General features: G+C 33.3%; 5 protein-coding genes across 7 annotated transcripts; 2 read left to right on the forward strand and 3 right to left on the reverse strand.

Annotated features, from left to right (window-relative positions):
- The first annotated feature begins 5661 nt into the window (after positions 1–5661).
- Positions 5662–8080, forward strand: Hexim (Hexamethylene bisacetamide inducible). Its single transcript, XM_073073890.1, has one exon. The coding sequence runs from the start codon at positions 5894–5896 to the stop codon at positions 6896–6898; it is 1005 nt and encodes a 334-aa protein (XP_072929991.1). The 5' UTR covers positions 5662–5893; the 3' UTR covers positions 6899–8080.
- Positions 8081–8333: 253 nt separating this feature from the next.
- Positions 8334–9825, reverse strand: LOC140742855 (tRNA-specific adenosine deaminase 2). The gene is made up of 2 exons (XM_073073891.1): positions 9686–9825; positions 8334–9562 (listed from the first exon to the last, which is right to left on the reverse strand). The coding sequence occupies exon 2, from the start codon at positions 9435–9437 to the stop codon at positions 8889–8891; it is 549 nt and encodes a 182-aa protein (XP_072929992.1). The 5' UTR covers positions 9438–9562; positions 9686–9825; the 3' UTR covers positions 8334–8888.
- Positions 9826–10834: 1009 nt separating this feature from the next.
- Smug (Single-strand-selective monofunctional uracil-DNA glycosylase) lies at positions 10835–13378 on the reverse strand. The gene is made up of 5 exons (XM_073073892.1): positions 13074–13378; positions 12658–12777; positions 11933–12076; positions 11623–11778; positions 10835–11139 (listed from the first exon to the last, which is right to left on the reverse strand). Exons 1-5 carry the CDS (start codon positions 13353–13355, stop codon positions 11011–11013), a joined length of 831 nt encoding a protein of 276 aa, XP_072929993.1. The 5' UTR covers positions 13356–13378; the 3' UTR covers positions 10835–11010.
- A 649-nt stretch (positions 13379–14027) lies between these two features.
- HSPBAP1 (HSPB1 associated protein 1) lies at positions 14028–17520 on the forward strand. The gene is made up of 6 exons (XM_073073893.1): positions 14028–14706; positions 15129–15265; positions 15622–15746; positions 15906–16030; positions 16144–16254; positions 16926–17520. Exons 1-6 carry the CDS (start codon positions 14386–14388, stop codon positions 17328–17330), a joined length of 1224 nt encoding a protein of 407 aa, XP_072929994.1. The 5' UTR covers positions 14028–14385; the 3' UTR covers positions 17331–17520.
- Positions 17521–17840: 320 nt separating this feature from the next.
- Positions 17841–22022, reverse strand: LOC140742859 (very long chain fatty acid elongase 7). Of its 3 annotated transcripts, none has more exons than XM_073073896.1 (6): positions 21813–22022; positions 20171–20361; positions 19464–19598; positions 19084–19189; positions 18506–18642; positions 17841–18037 (listed from the first exon to the last, which is right to left on the reverse strand). In XM_073073896.1, exons 2-6 carry the CDS (start codon positions 20333–20335, stop codon positions 17873–17875), a joined length of 708 nt encoding a protein of 235 aa, XP_072929997.1. In that variant the 5' UTR covers positions 20336–20361; positions 21813–22022; the 3' UTR covers positions 17841–17872. The 3 variants fall into 3 exon arrangements, with proteins under 3 accessions (XP_072929997.1, XP_072929996.1, XP_072929995.1); XM_073073895.1 differs by lacking the exon at positions 21813–22022 and adding an exon at positions 21116–21516; XM_073073894.1 differs by lacking the exon at positions 21813–22022 and adding an exon at positions 20915–21109.
- Between the last annotated feature and the right edge of the window lie 1190 nt (positions 22023–23212).

Consider the following 23212-nt stretch of genomic DNA (forward strand, 5'->3'; position numbering starts at 1 on the left):
CTCTTGACGAGCAGCGGGAGGTCGCCACATTAGTATAATATTTAATAATAATTATGCAATGACACTGATTGCAACACGTTACACAACAAAAAATCAATTATTTCAACATAATTTTTATACTGATACTATTTATTTATTTTCGTAGTAAATTATTTACAATATTAACCTAATAGAAATACAAAAATTATTAATAAAACAGGATTTAAAATAGTTATGTATGAAAAATAAATTAAATATAATAAGCTTCATCCAAATTGCTGTCCTTTGGTAGAGTCCCCAAAACGCTGGCGACATTACCTCGTTGAATAGCTAAGCTAATTCTTTGCCCGAGGTAAGCGCCAGCCCTCTGGTCATTGGTGCACTCGATCAGACGCCTTGACAGGTGTTTAAAAAAAGATCGAGCGTCAGAACCCCACGGCCCCATCGTTTCCACACCAAACGGCAGAAATATGTAGTCTCGACTGAGACTAGCATACTTCTGCAGCTTGCGTATTTCCGCGTCGGTAGCCACAACACCAGCCGCCCTAGATGAAAGATGAAGATGGGAAGGTGCCATTGTGTCGACGCACGTAGCATCCCACACAAGACACCTCCCATTCTTCCAAGGAATTAGAGTCAAACCGTCAGGCCTCTTACCATCGTCACGTACAACACCGTTCGGCTCTAATTGTGCCGGTACGTTGACGGTAGCAAGAGCCCTGCGGATGACATCATTGAGGGCAGCATGGCGCGATTGGCGACCGGCGCTACGACGACAAGAAAGGCCGTGGTGTCCCAAATGGTCTACCTGAACTCCACAAGGACAACAATGTGGATGAATTATAGGTAAACCTAGTCGCAAGCCGATGGCGATAGTAAATGAAGAATTATCTAACACCGTCCCTAAATTATTGGACGGTGTTGTATGTAGCCAAAATCCTGATTCCTTAACAGAAACGGCTAGAAGACGAGCTCGCTCTGCAGAACTCACACTTGAGTTTACCAAAGAGGTGTGTGTAATTCTGCAAAGCGGCTCGTCCCATAGCCTTTGCACGTTCAGGTCCACAGGTAGTGATACACCTGGGCAAGCTATGCACCAAGCATTCTTAGCTTCCTCAAAATACGAGATCTCTGTATGGCCTAATGAAGAATCCGTTATTTTTTGAAACAGAGAACTCGCACCGTGCACAGAAGACAGGAATGCTGGTAATGCAACAGATGTAGCTTTCCTGATACCAAGACCTCCAAACCGAATGGGTAAAGAGGCCTGGGACCAAGATCTCTCGTTCAAATTGCAATTTAAAATATTAGACAAAGTTCTTAAAATATGAGAATCTAAAACTGACAGTAAATTTAAAAATTTCCAAGCTGGGCAACATCTTAAAAAGTATGTGAATTTAGGCACAAAAATACAAAAACGAATAATATGATAAGCCATGTGAATTTTAATTTTGCCTAAACGTTCAGAAATAACATCAAATTTTGACAACAGTTCGTCGAAAAAAGGTTCAATTGATTCTTCTAAAACGGGAGAACCCAGGAGGCGAAGTGTTTGTTTTCCTACAATTTGAATATCAGGGGACAAACAATAAAACTTTTGTAAAATTAATCTACGTACAGATTCAGGTAATAGCTCATTTATAAAAAGCTCACATTTCGAAAAGTTCAGTTCAAGGCCAATTTTTTTTAAGGCATCTAAAAGATATGTAAAATCATTAAATACGCTGGTTTCATCGCCTCCTAAGGTCCCGTCATCCAAATACCACATGTTCAACCTTGAATTTAATTTCGAAATTATGGGATGAATGGCAAGACTAAAAATTGCTGGCCCAAGTGGATCTCCTTGTTGACATCCGACCGCAGACTCAATTAAATTGTCCTTATATAAAAGATGGGTAGGAGCACCATAACACTGAAATAAATATGGGAAAATTTCTGGGACAATTGTTTTAATTTCGTGGAGCAGAGTGCTGCGGTCGACAGAGTTAAAAGCATTTTTAATGTCAACCTTCAGTGTAACATCACCACCACCGTTGAGCAAAAAGCTTCTAAGGCTGTGTACGGCTGCCTCACAACCTCCCTTCGAACCGAAACCTAGCTGAACAGGTTGAAACATTTCTTTCAGTGAAGGCAGGATATGCCTACAACATACCTTAGAAGCTATTCTTCTCAACGTGTTTCCAATAGCAATGGGGCGGATACCCCCATCTTTCTTCTTTAGGGCACATAAATTAGCACCATAAAGAAGATTCGTAATTTCTGGATTGACTTTACCCGCAAGCATAAAGTTTATTAGTTTGGTTATGTCGTTCAACAAGGTTCTGCCAGAGTCGCCAGTTGCGCCGCACACAAGATCTTTAAAGTGTTGCGGCGTTAAAGCGTCTAACCCTCCGGCAGATCCATTTTTGAACGACATAATAGCCCCAAAAACATCCTTAGGTAAAACTGTAAGTGACGAATCACTACAATTGGGGGTAAGGCCAGGAAGTAATGAAGAACTAGGTGGTGGGTGTTTATTCCGTAGAGCTGAAAGTGTTTCTGTGGAATCAGGGGCGACTACATCATTTGAAAAAAGAAGAGTAGAAGCACCTTTTACATCTCCATCACTAATTTTCCTCTCAATAGTCCGAAAAAGACAAGATGGATGAAATGGCTTCCTACCTTCTAATATGAAGCCAGAATGGAGAGTCTTTGAGCAATTATTCTTAATTTTTTGTGTAATGGATGTGTGTTTAGATAGAGGATCAGAAGACGCGTGTAAAATATTATACGAAAAGGTAAAATACTGCTCCCAATATTGCTTCGAGTTATCTTTTAAAATACAATTTATTAATTGAGACAATTTAGTGGCAACTGATATACGGGCACCTTTTGGTATGCGTTTCACTATTGGAATGGAAGATTTTAATTTATATAAATATTTCCAAAAAGGCTCTTCATTAGAAATTTTACTTGAGTGTGTTTGACAAAGTGGATCAATTGCAGAAGAATTTAAAACTGTGTTACTCGATTGAGAAACTTTATGAGACTTACTTATATGTATATTAAGGCCTCTACGACCTTTGAAATATTTAGGTTGAGAGCAGTAAGGACATTGAACAAAATCAAATGATGAGTCGCCAAAATTGTTACCAAACGCCAATGCATTGCTTGTACTAGGCACCTGCGGGGGGGATTACGGTTCTTACGGCGCCAAGATTTGAATGCGGATCCGTATAGATTTCGATGAGACAAGACGAAAAGTAAGAATAAATTTTTTTGATATCTCGCTTAGTTTTCGAGATATCGATACTCAAAAATTATTCGAAAATTTCGATTTTTTGCGTTTTAAAAGTGCGACTGGTATCTCCGGATAGGGGAGGACGTGCAGAATACGGTAGAAGAAAAATGAAGAGAATTCGTTAAGAAACGGCGGAGGAAAATGAGAAAAACCAAAAATTGATTTTTGAAAAACGGAGAAAATTATATTTAAAAATTTAGAAAACGGAGAGAAACGGAAGTAGTATGTGCGAAAAGGTATCGTTGAGACGAGTACGATGGTATAAAATAATTAGAAATCGGGCAAGGGACAACGAAGTTAGAGGTGATTGAAATTTGAGTTGGTATTGAGTTGGTATTGGTTAGGTTAGGTTAGGTTAGGTTAGGTTATTAAAATATATTTAAAAATTTAGAAAACGGAGAGAAACGGAAGTAGTATGTGCGAAAAGGTATCGTTGAGACGAGTACGATGGTATAAAATAATTAGAAATCGGGCAAGGGACAACGAAGTCATATATAGTCAATATATAGTCTGCGGCGTGGTGAGTCCCTAAGAGAACTGTTTCCCACTATTAATATATTGACGGTGCATAGTCAATACATTTATGAAAATATTATGTATGTAAGAAACACACTGATATGTTTGAAAAAAATAGTAACCACCATAACTTTAATACCAGAAATAGAAATAAATTAGCAATTCCTAAACATAGATTATGTAAGGTGGCTAGATCTTTCGTGGGCAACTGTATTCGCTACTACAATAAAATACCCGACCACATTTTGGATCTCACAGAAAAAAAGTTTAAACATGTCGTTAAACTAACGCTATGTAAAAAAGCGTACTATAAAGTAAGTGATTATTTGACTGACAAAACGGTGTGGTCTGAATTAGCTCCAGCTCCACATGATTCAATTTCAAAAAGTGATCTGTAAAGAACCTATTTTGAATAAAAAATTTTGATTTGATTTGATTTGAAGTTAGAGGTGATTGAAATTTGAGTTGGTATTGAGTTGGTATTGGTTAGGTTAGGTTAGGTTAGGTTTAGGTTAGGTTAGGTTAGGTTAGGTTATTAAAATATATTTAAAAATTTAGAAAACGGAGAGAAACGGAAGTAGTATGTGCGAAAAGGTATCGTTGAGACGTGTACGATGGTATAAAATAATTAGAAATCGGGCAAGGGACAACGAAGTTAGAGGTGATTGAAATTTGAGTTGGTATTGGTTAGGTTAGGTTAGGTTTTTTTTATTATTATTATTATTATCATAATAATAGTGATAATCATAATAAAGGATAAAATATATCTTCAAAAAATTTTTTCAATAAAATTCCAACATTTTTAATAATGTATTTATTAATATCTTGAAAACTAAGCAAGATATCGAAAAAAAATATTCTTTGTTTTCGTTTTCTTTTCCAAAAATCTATCGAAATACATCATTAAAAGAATTTTTTTTTTTTTTTTTTTCGATTTTTAAATATCGATATCTCGAAAACTAAGCGAGATATCAAAAAAATTTATTCTTACTTTTCGTCTTGTCTCGTCGAGATCTATAAGGATCCGCATTCAAATTTTGGCGCCGTAAGAATCGTAATCGTGCCCACCTGCGACATTTAATGTATAAAAATTAAAAACTTAAAATAAAGAAATAAATAGATACTAGAAGTAAACAATAAAATAAAACAATTTTGATAATAAAACTAGGAGATAAAAAAATTAAAACTATATTTATTTAAGGTATAAAAAATGTAATTGTCCAGCACTGGAATACTCCTCGATCTCAAACTATTAACGTCAAAAGCATCCATAGCGAGGAACAAACCCTCAATATCTCATTTGTCTTCACATTTCCAATTTTAAAGGTGATTCAATTGATAACTGGACTATATTTTAATTGTATAAAACGTACACTGTTGTACACAAAGCACTAAAAACCCTGAAAGCGCTTATACAAGAAATTTGTCGTGAAAACTCAATCACAAACACATATTTAGGCGACGTTTTGTAAGAATCATTTAAATAGTTGTAGGTATCAACCCAAACTAACAAATTGAATAAATAAGTGATAATTTAACACTTTTTCTGTATTATAAATTTTTAAATACGTTTATATTTATTGACATGACATTGACATTTTCCATAATTTTGAAAATTTAATTTTCCATTGACATAATTTTGAAATTTACTTCGACTTTGTACATATAGCAAAAGGTATTTTAATTTGCAACTGGTATGATTAAAATAATAAAATTTGATAATATCGTTCATGGTTGATTGTGTTGATCGTAAAATGAAAAATATAGCTTTCCATACCACATTTTTTATAGTATCTTTAATTAATATTGCACATTTTAAGATTATCAACATTTTACTTATGTAATTTATCTTAAGTTAAAAAAGTAGTACTGGCAACCCTAATTGTCAAATAAAAATACGTCGACTCGAAGTCGTTCAGCGAAGTCGAGTAGAGAATAAATTACAATGAAGATGGGAAATGGCGAAATCGGCTTTATGGAGTGTGTATCATAGTAGTTAAACAGTGTATCTTTAATGGTATTTCTTAACATTAGGCCAGTTTTTTGAGACTTTCTATTGTGTGTTACGGATTTAACAGACGAAGTTCGCTGTAGTTACATTTTTGACCTCAATCAAAAATGGATGTAAATAACATAAAAGAAATCAAAGATGGCGATCCGACGCGATCAGTGTTGTTGGAAGCGCCCTCTATACTGGATGTGCCAAAAGGGAATAAACAAAAACTTGAGATAAACGTCAAGAAGAAGAGGAGGCGCGGCAAATCTAAACGGAAGATCATGAAACCATTTTGTAAAATACCCTGGCAAGGAAGAAAGATTGACAATACCCAAAGAGTTAATCGGTTTCGTAAACTCGTCGTGACTAAAACTCAGGCACCGTTTAATAACAATCAATTTCTTATGGAGATTCACAAACCTGAGCCCGAAAATAATTTTCAAATTTTAACAACACCTTCCGCGCGTACTCGTGACTCTAGTTTCAGCGTGGACTCTGAGGATAACTATTTTTATTCTTTGCCTGAAGATGAAGAGGAGTATCTGACTAAAGAATTCTCTAGTGTATATGAAGACGCTCAATGTGAACGTTTGTCGAATATGTCGAAGAACGAGCTCATCCAGGAGTATCTCTTACTCGAAGCAAAATATGACAATCTCGTGAAAAGAACAGAGCGCTATAAGGTAAAAGAAAGTAATGACGACAAGGACTCCATTGTAGATAAGGATGCATCTATAAATGACAGAGACAGCATGATGACTGATAGGGACACTTCAGAAACATCTGTAATGTCTGGCTCAATTGATGAACCATCTTTCAAGGAGTTGCTGCAGCGCATGAAGGAGCAGGAGGAGCAAATATGTGACTTGCAGTCGATCAATGACAAGTTAAGGATTGAGAACGAAGGTTTGCGTCAGAGAACACAAGATACCAGTGAAGATTCTGAGAGTGACAGTTCATCCAGTTCGGACAGCGGGAGTACTTCCAGCTGCAACTCCAGCCCGGCTCGGGACCCCGTGCCTGCTGTTGTTAATGGGAACCATGTGCCTGTCAGTAATGACCCTGAAGTAGTGAACTCTCAGCCTTCTGAACCTCTCGTCAATGGGTTCCACAGCCCAGATAATTAACGGAGAATCAGTTGGTGTTGTAAAACTTTATAAGTGCATGTTCATTTGACAATAGTACTTTTCTTGGTAATATTTTAATACAACTGTGATATGAATTATGGTAAAAATCTTTGTCAAGGGACTTGAAAGTGTATTGACTTACAAATATTCTACTTAAGTATGCTAGAGTTCAAATCTAAAAGAGGAAGTGGACATGATAGATTGACAATGATTTAGCATAGCATAGATGAGCAGAAATAGAACATGTCGACTTTTATCAAATTTGGATGTAAGAAAATTGTCAAATATTCGCTGCACTTATAAAGTTATCCTTGAATTATGATTAATGTTATTAAACAGTGCCTAGGATTATGTAAATATGTTAAACTGAGCATAATATAAATGTGCTTTTAAATGCTTGCCTGAATTATTTTGTATAAAATTTAGATTTTAATTTACTGTAGGAATGTAATGGTGAGATCTCATAATATATTAGGTTTGTAGAATTTCTGTGATGTCCCCGTGGATATTTTATGAGTAATATAACATTAACTGATAAATTGTGTATAACATGTTGAAAGATCTCACTTTTATATTAATACAGTGCACAATTACAGGATATAAGTAGGTTTGTAAGTGAAGTTATAATATATTATTAGCCATTCAGTATATATTATGGTTGTTGATATTTTTGTTAGTTCATAATATTACATAAGCAAAACCAAATTAAATGTGTCAAGTTGAGATGTAGGATATAATTTTTAGAGTTTTGATATTAGGTATGTTTTCATTATACAGTGGTAATTATTTTATGAATAATTGAAAGTTTGATTTAAATCTACGGGCTAGGAAAGGAAATTATGCATAATGTTATTCGTCAATTTGGTTGGTGAGTGGTTTGTGTTGTGTTTGTGCAAATTGAAAAATGAATGCAACATTCCAAATTCATAAGTTGATCTTTCTTGTTAATTTATTTATATTGTAATAATGGGTCATATAACTAAGCACAATATCTATGATGTAAGTACCTACAATTCTGATTGTTTTATTTTTGTTCATTTATTAAATTTGTAATTTTCTAGCAAATCACATATATTGCCTATTGGTTTTACATGTGTTTGTGTTAATATAGTGAAAGCTTTGTTTACCCTCTCTGTAATATATTAAGAATATGTAAAATAAACAGGTTTTACAAACACTTAATTATTTATTCATTTATTAAGTAATTCTTAATCATATAAATACCTTCCTATTGTTATATTAAATGTGTTGCATCATTGGGTGACAATCACATATTGCACCAATGTGTCATAAAAATTGTAACATGCAATGGGATAGATTTTTGAAAGGATTTTCTAAAATGTCACGCTCATGTATTATGTTAATTGTCTAGTGATAATTTAAAATGAAGCAGATGGCAAATATTATTATTATATTATATAATTAGGTTTCATAATTCAATATAATTATTTATTTCCATAATATTTGAATAGACAATTTCCTATAATTACATATCACTCAATCCTTAGGTCTGATATTCTGCAAAATAGGAGATGGGTAGAAATCTGTTTCCAAGTCATGTACTTTATGTGCCATATTATATTTTCAAGAAAGCTGCCAGATAAAAATTACATATCTCTCTCTCGAAATGTGTCCATTGAAAAGGTCCTTACAGAATTAAGATTAGTTCAATTTTGTTAAGTTGTTCACCAAACTCTTCACCCATTTCTATATAGATTGTTTGTAGGGCCTTCAGTTTATAGTATGTACATAAAAGATGTATGTTATGTTATTTAAATTGTTTAAACTGTGAGTATACCCTTTGTGTATTTAATACAATTCTATAGGGTTTTTGTTACGATTGGTTGTGCAATTATAGAGGTCCCTCGCTAGATTTCAAGAACATACCTGTACTTCTGATTGTGTAACCACAGTCGTTATATAGATATATTCAATTTTACCACCAATGGAGATACTTTAGTCATTTCTTCTTATATATGGTAATATAATGTTAATTTTCATCTTTTCCGTCATTGTCATTTTGAGAGGCATTATTACATTCACCCACATCAATTTTATTTTTCTTTTTAACCTTGCTTTCTGGAGCATTAGGGTTGACACCTTTGTAAAACTGTTTGAGTAATGACATTGCCTCTTCAGCCAATAAATTTCCTTCAAGCACATAATTGTAGTCATAGAATTTGCTTACATTTAGCACTGTATGGCCACCGAATCTGTCATTTGCACAGCCATAAACCACTTCGCGTACATTCAACATTCTCAATGCTGCGGCACACATTATACATGGTTCCACTGTGACATACACACTTATATTAGAACAGAAATCTCGATAATTAATACTCTTATTCTTACAATAGTCTATGACTGTGTCAATGCAATTCATTTCTGCATGTCGTGTAGGATTGCGTGTCACATTAACACTATTCCGAGACTCTGCCACTATGTTCCTATTGATGATGAAAACACAACCCACAGGGACTTCATTGTCTTGTAACGCTTCTTGAGCTAATACTAGCGCTCTCTTCATGAATTCGACCATCTTCGTACATATGCGGAACTATTATTATTGTAGTGAGGTTATCCTTTATCGTAATTATTATTTCTTATAGCTAATTACCACGCATAGTGCAGTTGGAATAAATTTTTAACTTAACATTAAATAGCCTGAAAATATAAAAGATATACAGTGTTACTTTTATCATATGGATTTGAATACAAATTTTATTAAAATGAGCAAAACGGCTTAAGTGTATGATGATAGGCTTTATATTATAAGTAGGTGCTTACACTTTTCAATAATAAGTTTTGTGAACGTTCATACTTTTCCAACACAATATTTTATAGAAAAATCATAAATAAATAAAGTTGATTACTTTTAATTGATATGTTACATGTTATGACTAAACGTCAGCTGCAGCTGATCGACCCATGGGTGATGGGAGCATAGATATATTATCCTACTGACGTGATGGGAGTCACTGTCAACTGTCAAGTCGTGTTCACAGAACACCTATACTCCTGGTCGTGTTCAACTATTTTCTTATTAAGGAGTGTATTATTTTTTTAAATGTTTATTTTATTTTAAGTACTTAAAGGTGTATTTAATTTTATGTAATATACGGAAGTGTCTGCCATACCATATTTATTTCAATAAACCATAGTAGACATAGGTTTTATACTTTGTAGACTACAGAAAAGCCCGCGAAATTTAAAATCTAATGATTGAGGTATATACAATATACATTTTATTTGGTACTTCGGGTCTCAGAGGCCATATGTAATGCAAACGGTGTGTTTGAACTTTAGCGGGTTGAATTCATATTTAGTTACATAAAATTAAATTTCTACATTTAATTTGACTAACTTACATTAACTAACGACCAGTTTCACAATGATCGCGTGAAGTCTCAAATAGGTTACTTTGATACTTTCTGTCGACTAAAGCCAAAAATCAATTTAGAATTTATTACAATTAACTCCTTTTTAGTGTTTTTATTTTCTATTTACAAACTATAAATCTATATACAATATATACAAAAAATATAATATATATTAATTTAATATTAAAATATAATATATATATATATATATATACACAATATTGTAATACTTGCTTTCTTTTTATTATTTTATTCATTTTCAACTTATGATTACCCGAAGCCCAACCGACAATATGACACTGCTATACGTAATATTGTTGCCACACGATTTCACGTTTATTCTAAAACGCATAGTCAGTACACAATGTTACAGAGAATTGGGCGCCACAGGCCTATTTTATACAAAGATATATGTAGTCATATTATATTTAGTCGTATTATAATAATATAATGATTATGCACAATAAGATCTTTAGCTGGCCAGCTCATTTGAAGTGAATCATATGAATCTAATATGAATATAAAAAGTTTACGAAATAAAGTAAATGATACATAATTTCGCTTTAAAATAAGTCTTTATTTAAGTTTTATGTACTCTTATAACAAAATCTCGGTGGGAACATTTCTGGGAATTAGAGTCAGCATAACTCCAGTGCACAATAATAAAATATATAGTAATAGACAGGTTATTAGATAGGTATTCATTAAGATGAGAATATTTTTATTGAAGAGTTAAGTAGGATCAGACTCATCTTTGATATAATACTTCAACAGGTCAAATTTCTTCAAGTGCTCAATAGCTTTCTTATCCCACTCATTGTTATTAACAGTTCTTGGACTGGGGTGTGGTAAATATATGATCTGCAAAAGAAATTTTAGCAGTTAAAAGTAGACAAATAAATATGTTTATGTATAAAATGTTCCATTCATATATTTAATGATGGTCAACTAAATTGTTTAGTTATCATAATGTTCCTTACTGTTTATTTCCTTATCTGTCACATATTCAAACCTACTAATAGCTTACTGTGGGAATGATAAAAAAATAATATTTAAAAATATTTTAAGAGAAATAAAAATGAAATAATAAATTGAACAGCTTGTTTGCAATTGCCCAACCCTGCATCTATGGGTCTGCTTTCAGGGAGCATAAATAAAAAGTTTATAAAAAGTAAAATGCTTTCATATGGCATTACATGATACAATTAGTTGGTCATCAGTCCATCACCCTATCTATCACAGCATTCAAGTTACATAGCAAATATTTGTGTTTTAGAGCAATATCCTGTGAGGCATTTTTTTCCTGTTTTCTGTTAAAGTTGTGATATAAAAGACAATACATACCTCAATAGACTTATTTATAGGATATTTGTCCAATGCTTTGCGTGCCCTAGTTGCACAAAAATTACCAATTGCAACTATTTTCTCCACTTCATATAGTTGAAGTACCTTAACAAAGACAGGATCACAGATATTATACAGTGCCTCTACTTCAGCGACCTGAAAATGTTACATTGTTAGACACATATATAAGGAGCAAACAACCGGCCAACTCACCAAATACTGTGCTCATGTACATATTTAATCAACCTTAGATAAAATTATGTAGCTTGATTAATTTCACAGCATTTACATATTCTAAACAGTCACTCACTCTTAAATCTGATGGAGTCACATTACAACCATTGCTCTTCATCCATTGTTGGTTCAAATAGTTATAAACAAAACTTGTTTCAAAGAAGTTTTCTGGTGTTTTGCATATGTCTTTAAATAGTCCCCAAAATCTCTTGCCACTAACCTGCAAACATACCAATAAGTGTATATGAAAACAAATTAAAAAAATTGTAATTAAAATTTGATTTTATCGTTAATGCAGCTCAGTATATTTTTAAATAATTGATAAAGAGATACTCAATAGCTCTGATATCAACACTAGGTGGTGTTTAAAGATAGGTTTTTTTTAATAATTTGCAGACTTTCGCTCAAGATAAAGGATAGAATAAATTTAAAATTTGTTACATAGTTTTTGAAGTGTTATGTGAAAAGCAATCAGGGTTAAAAATTTGTTGATAGATGGCGCCAGTAGTATCGCAATGCTATCAAAGTTTTCTATATCTTGCATATATGTATATAAAGTTAGCACTGACACAAGCACATTCCAGCTGCTTTCTAGACATTAATACCTAGCTTGGTGTAAGTCTCCCTTATGTCAAATTGCTAGCAACATTTATTAATGTTGCTAGCAAATGCTCATTGATAATACAGCTGTAACTTTTTCATGCCATGTTACTAGGAGTGGCTACTGGTATACTTATACATGATGCCTTAATATAAACTGATTAGGGAATAAGCAATAGAACATTGATACAAATATTTTACCTCAGTTCGAGTACAGTTGAATCCATTAACTGGTCGGGTTTTTACTTCAATAGGTGGTTTACCCACTGGCCCTTCGATACCCAACCAGTCCCTCACTGAACTTATTTCACCAAAGGGCACCTGAAATTGAAATTGAAGAATGTTATCCGAGACATGCAATCAACTGGCGTAAAGAAAACACTAAAGAGTGGATTACTTCAAATCTAAACATTTATCATTGTGCTATCCTTCAGGACATAGCTGAAACTACATTGTTGTCGACCCATTATTGTATTGTTAAGTAATGGTGGTGATCCTCACAAGGTAAGAGGGTTTTAGTGCAAAGATCCTCATTACACCGCTACAGAGAATTATAAAATATTTAAACATTGTAAATGAATCAGCGATTTCGTTTGATAAAAGTGTTCAATACTTACTCCAGTTTGAGACATTCCAAATGGCCCTGGATTCATCCCAAAGTACATTATACGTTTCTTCGTTTTGCAATATTTTCGCACATACATTTCAAACGTATTTCTGGCGTATATAGTGGGATTATAAACGCATTTAACGGCCGCTGGTAATTCAAATTGCTCAAGGGATAGATTAAGTTCATCGGTAAGGTTAAGGAAATCATCGCTTAAGTCGTGAAATCTTTCAACTTTATCAGAATTTCCCGCTTCATTTGAGAAAAACGTTGATACTACTTCCGCACTCATTTTCAAATGATATACTTTATAGTTTTATACAGCGCTGTATATTGTTATTCTGACTTAAAACCACTACCAGCGAAAAGGAATGAGTAAACCGTAGCGTGCTTATGTTAACTGATAAGTATTGTTCACTGCACATATTTTATAATAGGTATTAGTATTTGTTTTTGAAATTATGTTGTATACATCTACACATAAACATGCAATAACGTTTGTTTTTGTTATTGTCAAATGTCAATTTGTCAATTTTCACATACCTACTCTGACAATTTGCACATATTAAATGACACATGGCACTATGACAGATCTTCCTAAAAGGTTACCAGATGAAGAAGACCACATACTATTTATTATTATAGCATGGATGTTATAGACAAAGAGTATAGTAACCTATGTTATAGAAATAAATAATAATATTATGGAATCCTTCATATGTATTCCTAATCAATCATTACATTTTCTCTGAGCTTTCTATATAAATAACTTTAATAGTTTTTCTTGTAAAACCTATCATGATGTATACATCACAATTTTGTTAAAAAAAACCCTTTATTCTAATATTATTGTAATATTCTGCATTTATTATATAAGCCACTAGTTTATTTTCACATAATAAACATTGTATACATGCCACGTTTGAGACGGCAACATTATAAAAATACTACAAAAAAAAAACAAACAAAATGTCAAAATAATATTTTGCCGGCCGTCGCTTGATGATGTTTTGTTTGGGTTTAAGGTTATAATAAATCCGGCTTTATGACCTGCACTTAAAGTTTTGAATTCATAAGTGTTATAACCCTGTACTGCGGACTATACGAATAAAATAATTATATAATGTAATAAATAATACTTATAACGACGTTCCTTACATTACGTCATAGTTTTCTTTTAGTCTGGCACTATTGCAACGTTTTCTGTGTAATGCACCATTGCATCAGGTGCTTGCGTTGAGAATTATTCACGGATATAAATTAATAGTGCATATCCTTAACTATTAGATGTTAAAGTGATGGGCAACTGAGTGGTAAACACTATGGCAAATATTACTGAAGATGTAATAAGGAATGTGACTGCGAGAGCGTCTGTGCCTTTAATATTTAGGCAATATGTTTCTAATTGGGCTATAAGCCAGTGGAGTGAAGACAAGTGGTGTTCAATATTTAATGACAAGGAAATACCATTTCGGTGCCTGATGAAAGATTTTGTTTCCGACGAGCCATGTTGGGAGCGGCGGTGCGCGGTGAAAACGATGACTTTCAAAGATTTCCTCCAGAAGTTGGATGGAGAAGAGTGGATGTACTTCGACTATAAATATCTCCATCAATGGTTACCTCCAGATAATGAGTTGTGTAAGGTGAATATTAATGCAGTTAGATAATTATATTCTACCTATGTCTTCAACCTATTGTTCTCTTACTCCTGGACACAGATCTGCTTTCAGAAAGAGAGGTTTAGACCATACCGTGCCACACTGACCAAGTGTGGATTGGTAGATTTAAAATATTCTTATAGACATTTCTGGAGTTTAGATTTTCACACAATGTCTTAATGTGAAGTGACAATTAATTTATAAAATGCATGGAACTTCAAAAATCTAAGGTGCCTGAGATTAGAAACTCCCACTCCCAGATAGAAAGGTTGAATTTCAAAATGCTGTCACTGCTTTTTTGGATAATTTGATTTTATTATCAGTAATATAAATTAAAACATGATGCTACCACTTGTAATAAGGGAGATTTACCACAAAGTTGTTTTAAAAAAAAATGTTATATGCAGGAATTATCCTGGAAGCAGTTTGGATACCCGGACAAAGGGGCATCACAGAGCACTCTGTGGGTCGGCAGCAAAGGGTCTCATACACCATGCCATCAGGATACATATGGCTACAACATTGTCGCCCAACTGTATGGAAGGTAAAAATATATGAAGGAAGCTCAGTTCAAAATTGTGATTGTGACATTTTAAAATGTTTATTTTTTTTTCAATATTTTGTTATTTATAATGTATTAAACAGTATATTTTTACAATAAGGCTTACTATAATGTGAATGACAATCAAAATTAAAAAATATGCATAATGTGATGTAAGTGCACACACAAAAGCAAATCCCTTATATCCCCTTTTTTGAATAAATGGTATTAAAAAAGCTTGAAATTAAAAAGTTGCCTTTAAATTTTATAAAGTTGGCCTTAAGTTTATTTCTGAAAATCATTTTAATATAATATGTGTGTGTAATACTACCAATAATGGTTATCAAAATACTTTACAGAAAGAGATGGATCCTCTTTCCTCCGGAAACTGGTGGCTTAATACCTACAAGAGTACCCTATGAAGAATCAAGTGTATATAGTGAACTTAATTTCTACTGCCCTAGTAATTTGGATAGTTTTCATGGTAAATAAAGTTTTTGAAAATAAGTTTTATATTTGAAATAAAGAATATTAATCTCTAAATACTGAAAACAATATCTGTCCAGTAGTTTTCAAATTTAAACCATATTTAATTTTTGTTAATATGTTCGTAATAGCGTGTAAATATTTTCTTTTGTTTTAGGTATAACTGGAGCACGCATGGTGGAACTTTCGGCAGGTGATGCTTTGCTAGTACCCCGTGGCTGGTGGCATTATGTTCAGAATATTGACCCTCTCAATATTACAGTCAATATATGGCTTCCACATGTAATAACAATTTTGAATTCTATTACCTTTGTTATTTTATAAATTAAAGAAAGGAAAAAATATGTAAATGTTAGTCATATTGTGATATTAAATAAATAAATTATCATTTTCAGGAAAAAGACACATCAGCCCATGTGTCAGAAGCTCTTATAAAAATATTAGTTGCTCAATTGTGTAAAGATCTGCCACAGGAAACAGCTAAACTATTAGTTAATCCCAATGAGGTAAGTCTCATGATGTATGAACTCAGCTATGCAATTAAATGTTTTAGCGAGGTCATTATGAGTCGACTGCATAGTCATAAAAGTAATAAACACATGATGCATTGACATCATATTTTATAATAGGATGCATTAAGATCATTACTGAGGGCCTTGTATTATGTACTGCTGGGCATGTGCCCACTGAATGATTAGGGATTATATCAATATATACTACTATATACAGGGTGAATTTTTAAAACGGGCCTTCAGGGCCAAATCCGAAACTATAAGGATTAGCGAAAAATGCTGAAAGGAGTTACGAGGCCGATTTTGATAAAAACTAAAACTGCATCCTTAGTTTTTTAAAATATTTTTTTCCTTAGCCGGGAATCGAACGAGTTCACTTTGAAAAAAATGACACCTCTATATTATTTCACTATCTGATAGTGTCGCTTATAAGGATAAAATTCTGAGAAGTAATGTTATGTGACAAATTAAAGTATACAGCTAAAAATATAGAGTTCTCAGGTTTCTTCATGATGCTGTCTTTCTATGTGCATAAGTAATATTTAATTTTCATTGAGAAAATTATTATAACATAATGTCTATAGTGTCCATATAATATGAGTGACTAAAACACATGCCATTATGCTATATGATAGTCGGTCTAATTATAAATATTGAAATTGCAGGATGACATATCTGACACTCCCTTGGCAGTGTTATTCTTGCAGCTGGAAGCAGTTGCTAAAGCTTACTTGGATAAAAAACGCAAGTTGCATCGCATCAAGCGACAGAAGACTCGTGACGACGACCATGAAGTAGCCGCGCCGGAAGAATTTGATCTCAATGCCTTACTTGACAATCCACAGAATAACTTGGAAACAGTTCCCATTATTAGCAATGAAAAACTAATAGAATTGCTTAAAGCAAATCTTACAGAGTTTGTTAATACAAATAAGTCTGTGGACGAGGATGATGTGGACAGCGCCCCAGGCAGCCTCTGTCTGACCAAGGCGGTCATTGACGCTTTCAGTCAGAGCAATGTGATTGATCTCGTAAAACAAAATCTATTTACTAGACTAACACAATTGTAGCATTATTTGACTGAATTAGTAAATTTTAATTGTGATATTTGACAAGGTTATCCTGTTTGATATTGATGTAACATCACATTTAATTATATTGCAATATATATCATATTTATAAATAAGCAAATACTTAGTACTTGCAAAATAGTGCTAAGCACAAAAGTATAATTTGGAATAAATATATATTTTAAATATTTTTGTCGCTTTTATTCCATTTTTTTGTATACACTTTAATTTGTAAGAAATGCAATAATTTACATTATGATAAATATTACTCGTCCATTTAAGACAATTTCGATTAGGAAGTTTTTATCCAATACCAACAACAAAAAATAATTAAAACTATTTACATAATCCAAAATTAATGTCAAAACACTATGGTTGTGTTTTCATTTCTATGTTTGTTTCCATTTAATACGTCGTTAGGTACAGGCTATGCTGGTTATAATCTCTTATACTATATAGAAAAAGGTATATGCAAAGTGCAGCAAAGAAGCGCAAAGTAAAACATTTAAATGTAATTTAAAATAATTTACTTTTACATTAAACTAATTCTTTTTCGGTTTGATATAAGCTTTATAATAGAAATCGCTGAACAGTATCACCATGAAGAGATTTTGTGGGATAAGTATATACGCCGGAAACCGCGGGTAGTTGCAATCTTTTGTTACCGCCAGAGCTATGAGATGTAATAGGACTAGTGTGAACTGCACCTGTAAAATAATGAAAAAGTTAAATTTAAAACGTCTTCGACTTGGAAAAAGTTGATCTTTAAAGAGATAAACAGATTTTCTTTCATTATAGCATAGTGTACCTAACACTTTCGATTAAGGAACCTTAATTAGGACACATTAATTTATAATACACCTCGGGAATTTTGCGTCGGGAACTAACAAATAAGAAATCAACTTAATTTATTATACTTTATAACGTTAGTGAGATGTTGGTCAGTGACCAGTTATGATTAATTTCTCAAATAATTGCCATTACTTCCTCGTGTTATAACGCCTTCTGCATTATTTTGTATGAAAGTTAACAGAAGTGCTACCCCTAATTACTAAGTTTGAATGCTTCGTATAAGTGTCTTCCCTTCAAATTAGAACACAACAGGGTTTAAGAATGTTGTTATTGTGCATCTATATGGGCCAATTGTACATAATTTGAATTAAATTTTTACTTACTAATTGCATTTGAGTGACATATTTCTTCCACCATAAGGAACTTTTGTAAGATTCATCCCACGTTGATAACAAGTAGTATGAATACATTATGATGTGTATTATTGAATTTATTAAAACTACAAACGTTACGTGCCCGCCTGTAATAAATAAATAGATTAAGATTAATTAATTAATTAGTTTTCTAAATTTATGTGTGAATTGAAACTAAACATATTGTTGGCCGCAGTTAGCAAGCTGAGTCCTAGAGTGAACGTGCAATCAACATAATACTATGATTATAATATATTTATATAATATTATGCATAGGGCAAATCAACTTCTTTTTATAATACAGCAATAGCAGACGACCATGCAGTTTACGTTATGATAAGTGGCTATTGTCGCCCATGGATATCTGTAATTAACTTCCGCCTCGGAAAAGTATGTCTCGCTTACCAAATCCTTCAAACTAGAACACAACAGCGTTTAACACTGCTATTATTAGGCAGAAATGGATGTGGTGGTGGTGCCGCGTAACATTCTCTTCCACTCAAGGTAGGTATACCGTAAAACTCATAATTTTATGGTTCATTACGTACCTGGCACCCACTTCACCATGCCCCATGAAACCGCTACCATTCCAAAATGATGATAAACGTGTAGGAATGATACTTGGTTTTGCTTCTTTCGCAACACGAAGAAGATCTGAAAAATGAGATTCGTACTTTTTACAAGTGAGCGTATTTGCAACAATTTAAAATATAATTGATTGATTGTTCTTATAATTATAAGAAAATATTTTAGCACTGCTAAAATATATTTTAAACAGTATTACCCAATCGTAAACAGATTTACGTAAGTGTTTACGTCTATTTTTATACATTTATGTACGTATAAAAACTGTATAGCATTATGCTACAACCACTCATTCAATAAGTGGCGAAAAGAAAGTAGGTAAGTATGTATAATAATGATTTACCGTGTCGAAGAGATCAGTAAGCTTGATTAGGAAGTATGCGTAGCAGACTTTCCATGCGAATTCAGTGCTGTGGGGACCCTCGTCCACTGGCTGACATATCCACGAGTAATGGTTTAGCCAGCCTAATTTTAAACTCTGCAATATATAACATAAAGGTAAATGAACTTTGGTAAAATAATTTACTAATATTATTGAATTTATGTAAACAGACTTGACCCCTACCTGTATTTATATTACAGGGCCTTTATAGCTCACGTGAAACAGATATCAGGTTTTTTGCAGGATTATGTATGTTTAAGTTAGAATATCTATTTTGTATTTGCTACCTGCTTTGCTATCTATAACGAAGCCGGTGCCATGGTTTCAGTGGAACAGATCCAATAATGGTCAAGTACCTGATTTTCGTGCAATAAACACTAGGTATAGGGTATAGGTACCCTATTTATAATATTTATCGATACATAATTATCAATAATGATTAATACCTAATATATATGCATTAATTTAAAATTGCATGTGTTAAGTTAGAATTTCAATATACTTGTTGAAGTAGGAACCGGTAATGCTGCCGCCTGAGTAGCGAATCCTGAAGTTCATGGACATAGGTCTGATAAGCAATTCTGAATTGTGTACAAGAAAAGGGATAACTTCCGAGGTCTATCGGACATTTACAAACTACAGATGCTTTTAAAATAAGTTAAACTTACATGATATACAACATAACCGCAACAAAATATTTGTACGACATTGTACAACGCGATCAAACGCCGCAAATCGTAGGCTGGACGTTTGCTCATGTAGTCTGGCAGCCACCGGCGTACCGTCATGAGGTATAAGAACATGATGGCCAGCCCCGGCCAGGGAGTTCGCATCAACGGCCAGTTTTGTGTCTTTTCATCTAGAAATTAATAAGTCGTCTTCATCATCAATATAACTAAGTACGTAAATATCTACGTAATTATTTCTGCCTCATTACAGCAGCGTTAAGCGCTGCTGTCTTCTGGTTTGGGTGTTATAAGGGAGACATACTTTTCGCGGGTAGCGGCACATCTCTGGCCGATCTCTGATAGGAATATCCTATCTGGGGTTTACAGATGTCCATGGATGGTAGCCACTTACGATCAGGTGGACTGTACGCTCGTCCTTTACTCCTATCATTTAAAAAAGATCTACTGTTCTATCTACTTTCAAAATAAGATTCGTTTAGGCTATATACCACGCATATGTACGGTAGAATTGGATTCTCAAATCAAACTGTACAGAGTTACTATGAGAGTAGTACCTACGTTTGTATCACCATATCCTATAGATTCTGGCTGTGTTAAAAATAACATACTTGTATACTGGTAAAGGCGCATGACTTTATCCACAGACCGTATATTTCTCTATCTGTTAGGTTGTTGTTATTTACATTCGGTATTTTAATGATATTTTTAATATAAAAATTATACCCGCAATATCTTCGTTGAGGTAGTAATACATTTTCACACATCCTTTCACTATATATGCCATGATTATCTATAGAACACTCATTAATTTATCACTACAACAGTCAGGACACATACGATCAGATTGGGGCTCACTCCACAACTAAAAAGTAAGAATGATTTGCCACATTTACGTTAAGTTCAAGAAATGGCATCGATACCTACTGTATATTAATGGATGTATATTCAATTTATTCAATTGGATTACGTTTTTAACAGATTTCCTTGAATCTATAATTTATTGAATGTGTAACGTAAAACGTATAAACAAATACGGAGTATTCTGTGACACTTGCCGTACAGGAGGTCACCTATAGCACAGTAGATCCTTATACTGTGCCTATAGGTACCTCCGTCAAACTTTCTTTGCTGTGCTAGAAATTTGTGAGAAAATGTGTAAGGAATCTTGAAGGATATAATTGTAGGTAAATGAAAAACGTAGGCTTTATCTGTATCGTGCCTCGAGACTGAGCCGGCACTCAGATTGTGAATTTTTTGGTATGACTTCCATTCATGTTCTTGTAATAAAATAACACATTTAAAAATGGCGTAAATCATAAATGTAAAAGTTTTTTATTTATCCAATACAACCATTATACCTACTTAAACTTCATTACGCTCGATGTAGCTCTAGTCATTCTTAATATTTTTAATACTTTTCGTGGTTATGTACAATACCTTGCAAGAGTCATCGTTACTCACAAAAATTAAAGTAGAGGAGATTGGGTATAAAAGTAACAACTTGTAGACAAAGTAATAAAAGATTTTTAGCATTATTCAATTCAAGATATAGTGCATAAATCTCTTAAACGTGATTTTAGTCATGAATTGTATCTAAGTTTTAAAATGTTTAATCATTTACCTGGTGTTTATGGAGCATTAAAACGATGAGGACTATAGAGTTAATAATTTCGACAGGATTATTTACATACTGATATAAAACTTTTTATGTTAAACTTAATTAATATTATAAATATAAAATGTAATATTTTAAAAACATGAATACATGTAATATTTTAAAAACGTGAAATAACATTTTTTTGTTAATTTTTATTAAACTTTTTGCTTAGCAGATAGAAACGGTTATAGGTACGTCAAGCTACGAGTATGTAGTCAGTACCTACCTACCATATATAACAAAAAAATTATGTATAAATTAAAATTATACCTATCACAATTGGAAGAGTAGTAAGTAATTGTTTCAGGTAAATTAATATATATATTCTTATAATTTTATTTCTGTATGAGTGGATGGACTGGTAAAATATATAAAGGTGGTAGAACCCTTTGTGGTTCGACTCCGGCGGCACCACCGCCACACCTATTTCTACCTAATAACAGCAGTGTTAAGCGCTGCTGTGTTCCGGTTTGAAGGGTGTGGTAAGGGAGACAGACTTTTCCGAGGCGTTCCAGCTTAGTCCTCAGGGGTAGCGGCGCATCTGTGGCCGACCTCAGGTAGGAATATCTAATCCTATCTGCGGTTGATTACAGATGTCTATGGGCGGCAGTAGCCACTTACCATCAGGTGGACTGCATGCTCGTCTGATACTCTTATATTATAAAAAAAAAAGTAGAATTATATTACTATGTAGTGGGGTACAATTGTTATGGCCAAAATTAGCCATGGCTACCTCTCCTCCTCCCCTCCTCTCCTTCTACCTTCCTAATGTGCCACAGTTTTATTTTTCTCCTCAGTATCCCCTACCTAACATAGTAGGTATTGAATTCTTCGTGAAATGACGTAAAGCCATGAATTTGATGTTTTTATTCAAATTATCAGTATTGTTTTCCGTCATTCTTTCGAGTGTATTCACCCTTAATGACCTATATTAACATAATGAGCATTGGGTACCTATATTAAGTATCTACGTTTCATGAATTTTGCTTCCTATTCATTTCTTTTCTTATGGTATTATACCCGTTTGTATGTGGCGACCAGCTAGGTAATATTGATATTTTCCATTTAACTTTTGTGAGAACAACCTAGTCTCACATAATTTAATTTCGTAGGTAGGAATATAAGGTAAGGTATTTGTAAACTGCTATTTGATATTACTTACAAATATAGCTTTTAACACACTTGTTCAACAGTAATCGATTGGGACTTACTGATAATTAGGAGTTGCTTGCAGATGCCCTACAACAGGTGAAATATAGGTACAACAGGTGGTCGCGAGATGCGCTACAAAGTAATAGGTGCAAACATCTAGGTATATTGTTTTTGTTAAATTAACCATTTTGTTATTCTTCTAAGAAAACGTT

The sequence above is a fragment of the Epargyreus clarus genome, unplaced genomic scaffold (genome assembly GCF_041222505.1).
Source record: "Epargyreus clarus isolate Ecla_fem2 unplaced genomic scaffold, WU_Ecla_fem_2.2 ptg000006l, whole genome shotgun sequence".
NCBI classification, from domain to species: domain Eukaryota; kingdom Metazoa; phylum Arthropoda; class Insecta; order Lepidoptera; family Hesperiidae; genus Epargyreus; species Epargyreus clarus.

Coding starts and splice junctions, on each gene's coding strand:
- HSPBAP1 (XM_073073893.1), top strand. CDS start 14,386: ATGGCAAATATTACTGAAGATGTAATAAGGAATGTGACTGCGAGAGCG. Junction 15,266..15,621: donor GTCGCCCAACTGTATGGAAG/GTAAAAATATAT, acceptor AATACTTTACAG/AAAGAGATGGATCCTCTTTC. Junction 15,747..15,905: donor TAATTTGGATAGTTTTCATG/GTAAATAAAGTT, acceptor CTTTTGTTTTAG/GTATAACTGGAGCACGCATG.
- LOC140742859 (XM_073073894.1), bottom strand. CDS start 20,975: ATGGCATATATAGTGAAAGGATGTGTGAAAATGTATTACTACCTCAAC. Junction 19,599..20,170: donor GCGGTTATGTTGTATATCAT/GTAAGTTTAACT, acceptor TATATATTGCAG/AGTTTAAAATTAGGCTGGCT. Junction 18,643..19,083: donor CATGGTGAAGTGGGTGCCAG/GTACGTAATGAA, acceptor TATTTATTACAG/GCGGGCACGTAACGTTTGTA.
- Hexim (XM_073073890.1), top strand. CDS start 5,894: ATGGATGTAAATAACATAAAAGAAATCAAAGATGGCGATCCGACGCGA.
- Smug (XM_073073892.1), bottom strand. CDS start 13,355: ATGAGTGCGGAAGTAGTATCAACGTTTTTCTCAAATGAAGCGGGAAAT. Junction 12,077..12,657: donor TCAACTGTACTCGAACTGAG/GTAAAATATTTG, acceptor GTATGTTTGCAG/GTTAGTGGCAAGAGATTTTG. Junction 11,779..11,932: donor TGACTCCATCAGATTTAAGA/GTGAGTGACTGT, acceptor TAACATTTTCAG/GTCGCTGAAGTAGAGGCACT.
- LOC140742855 (XM_073073891.1), bottom strand. CDS start 9,437: ATGGTCGAATTCATGAAGAGAGCGCTAGTATTAGCTCAAGAAGCGTTA.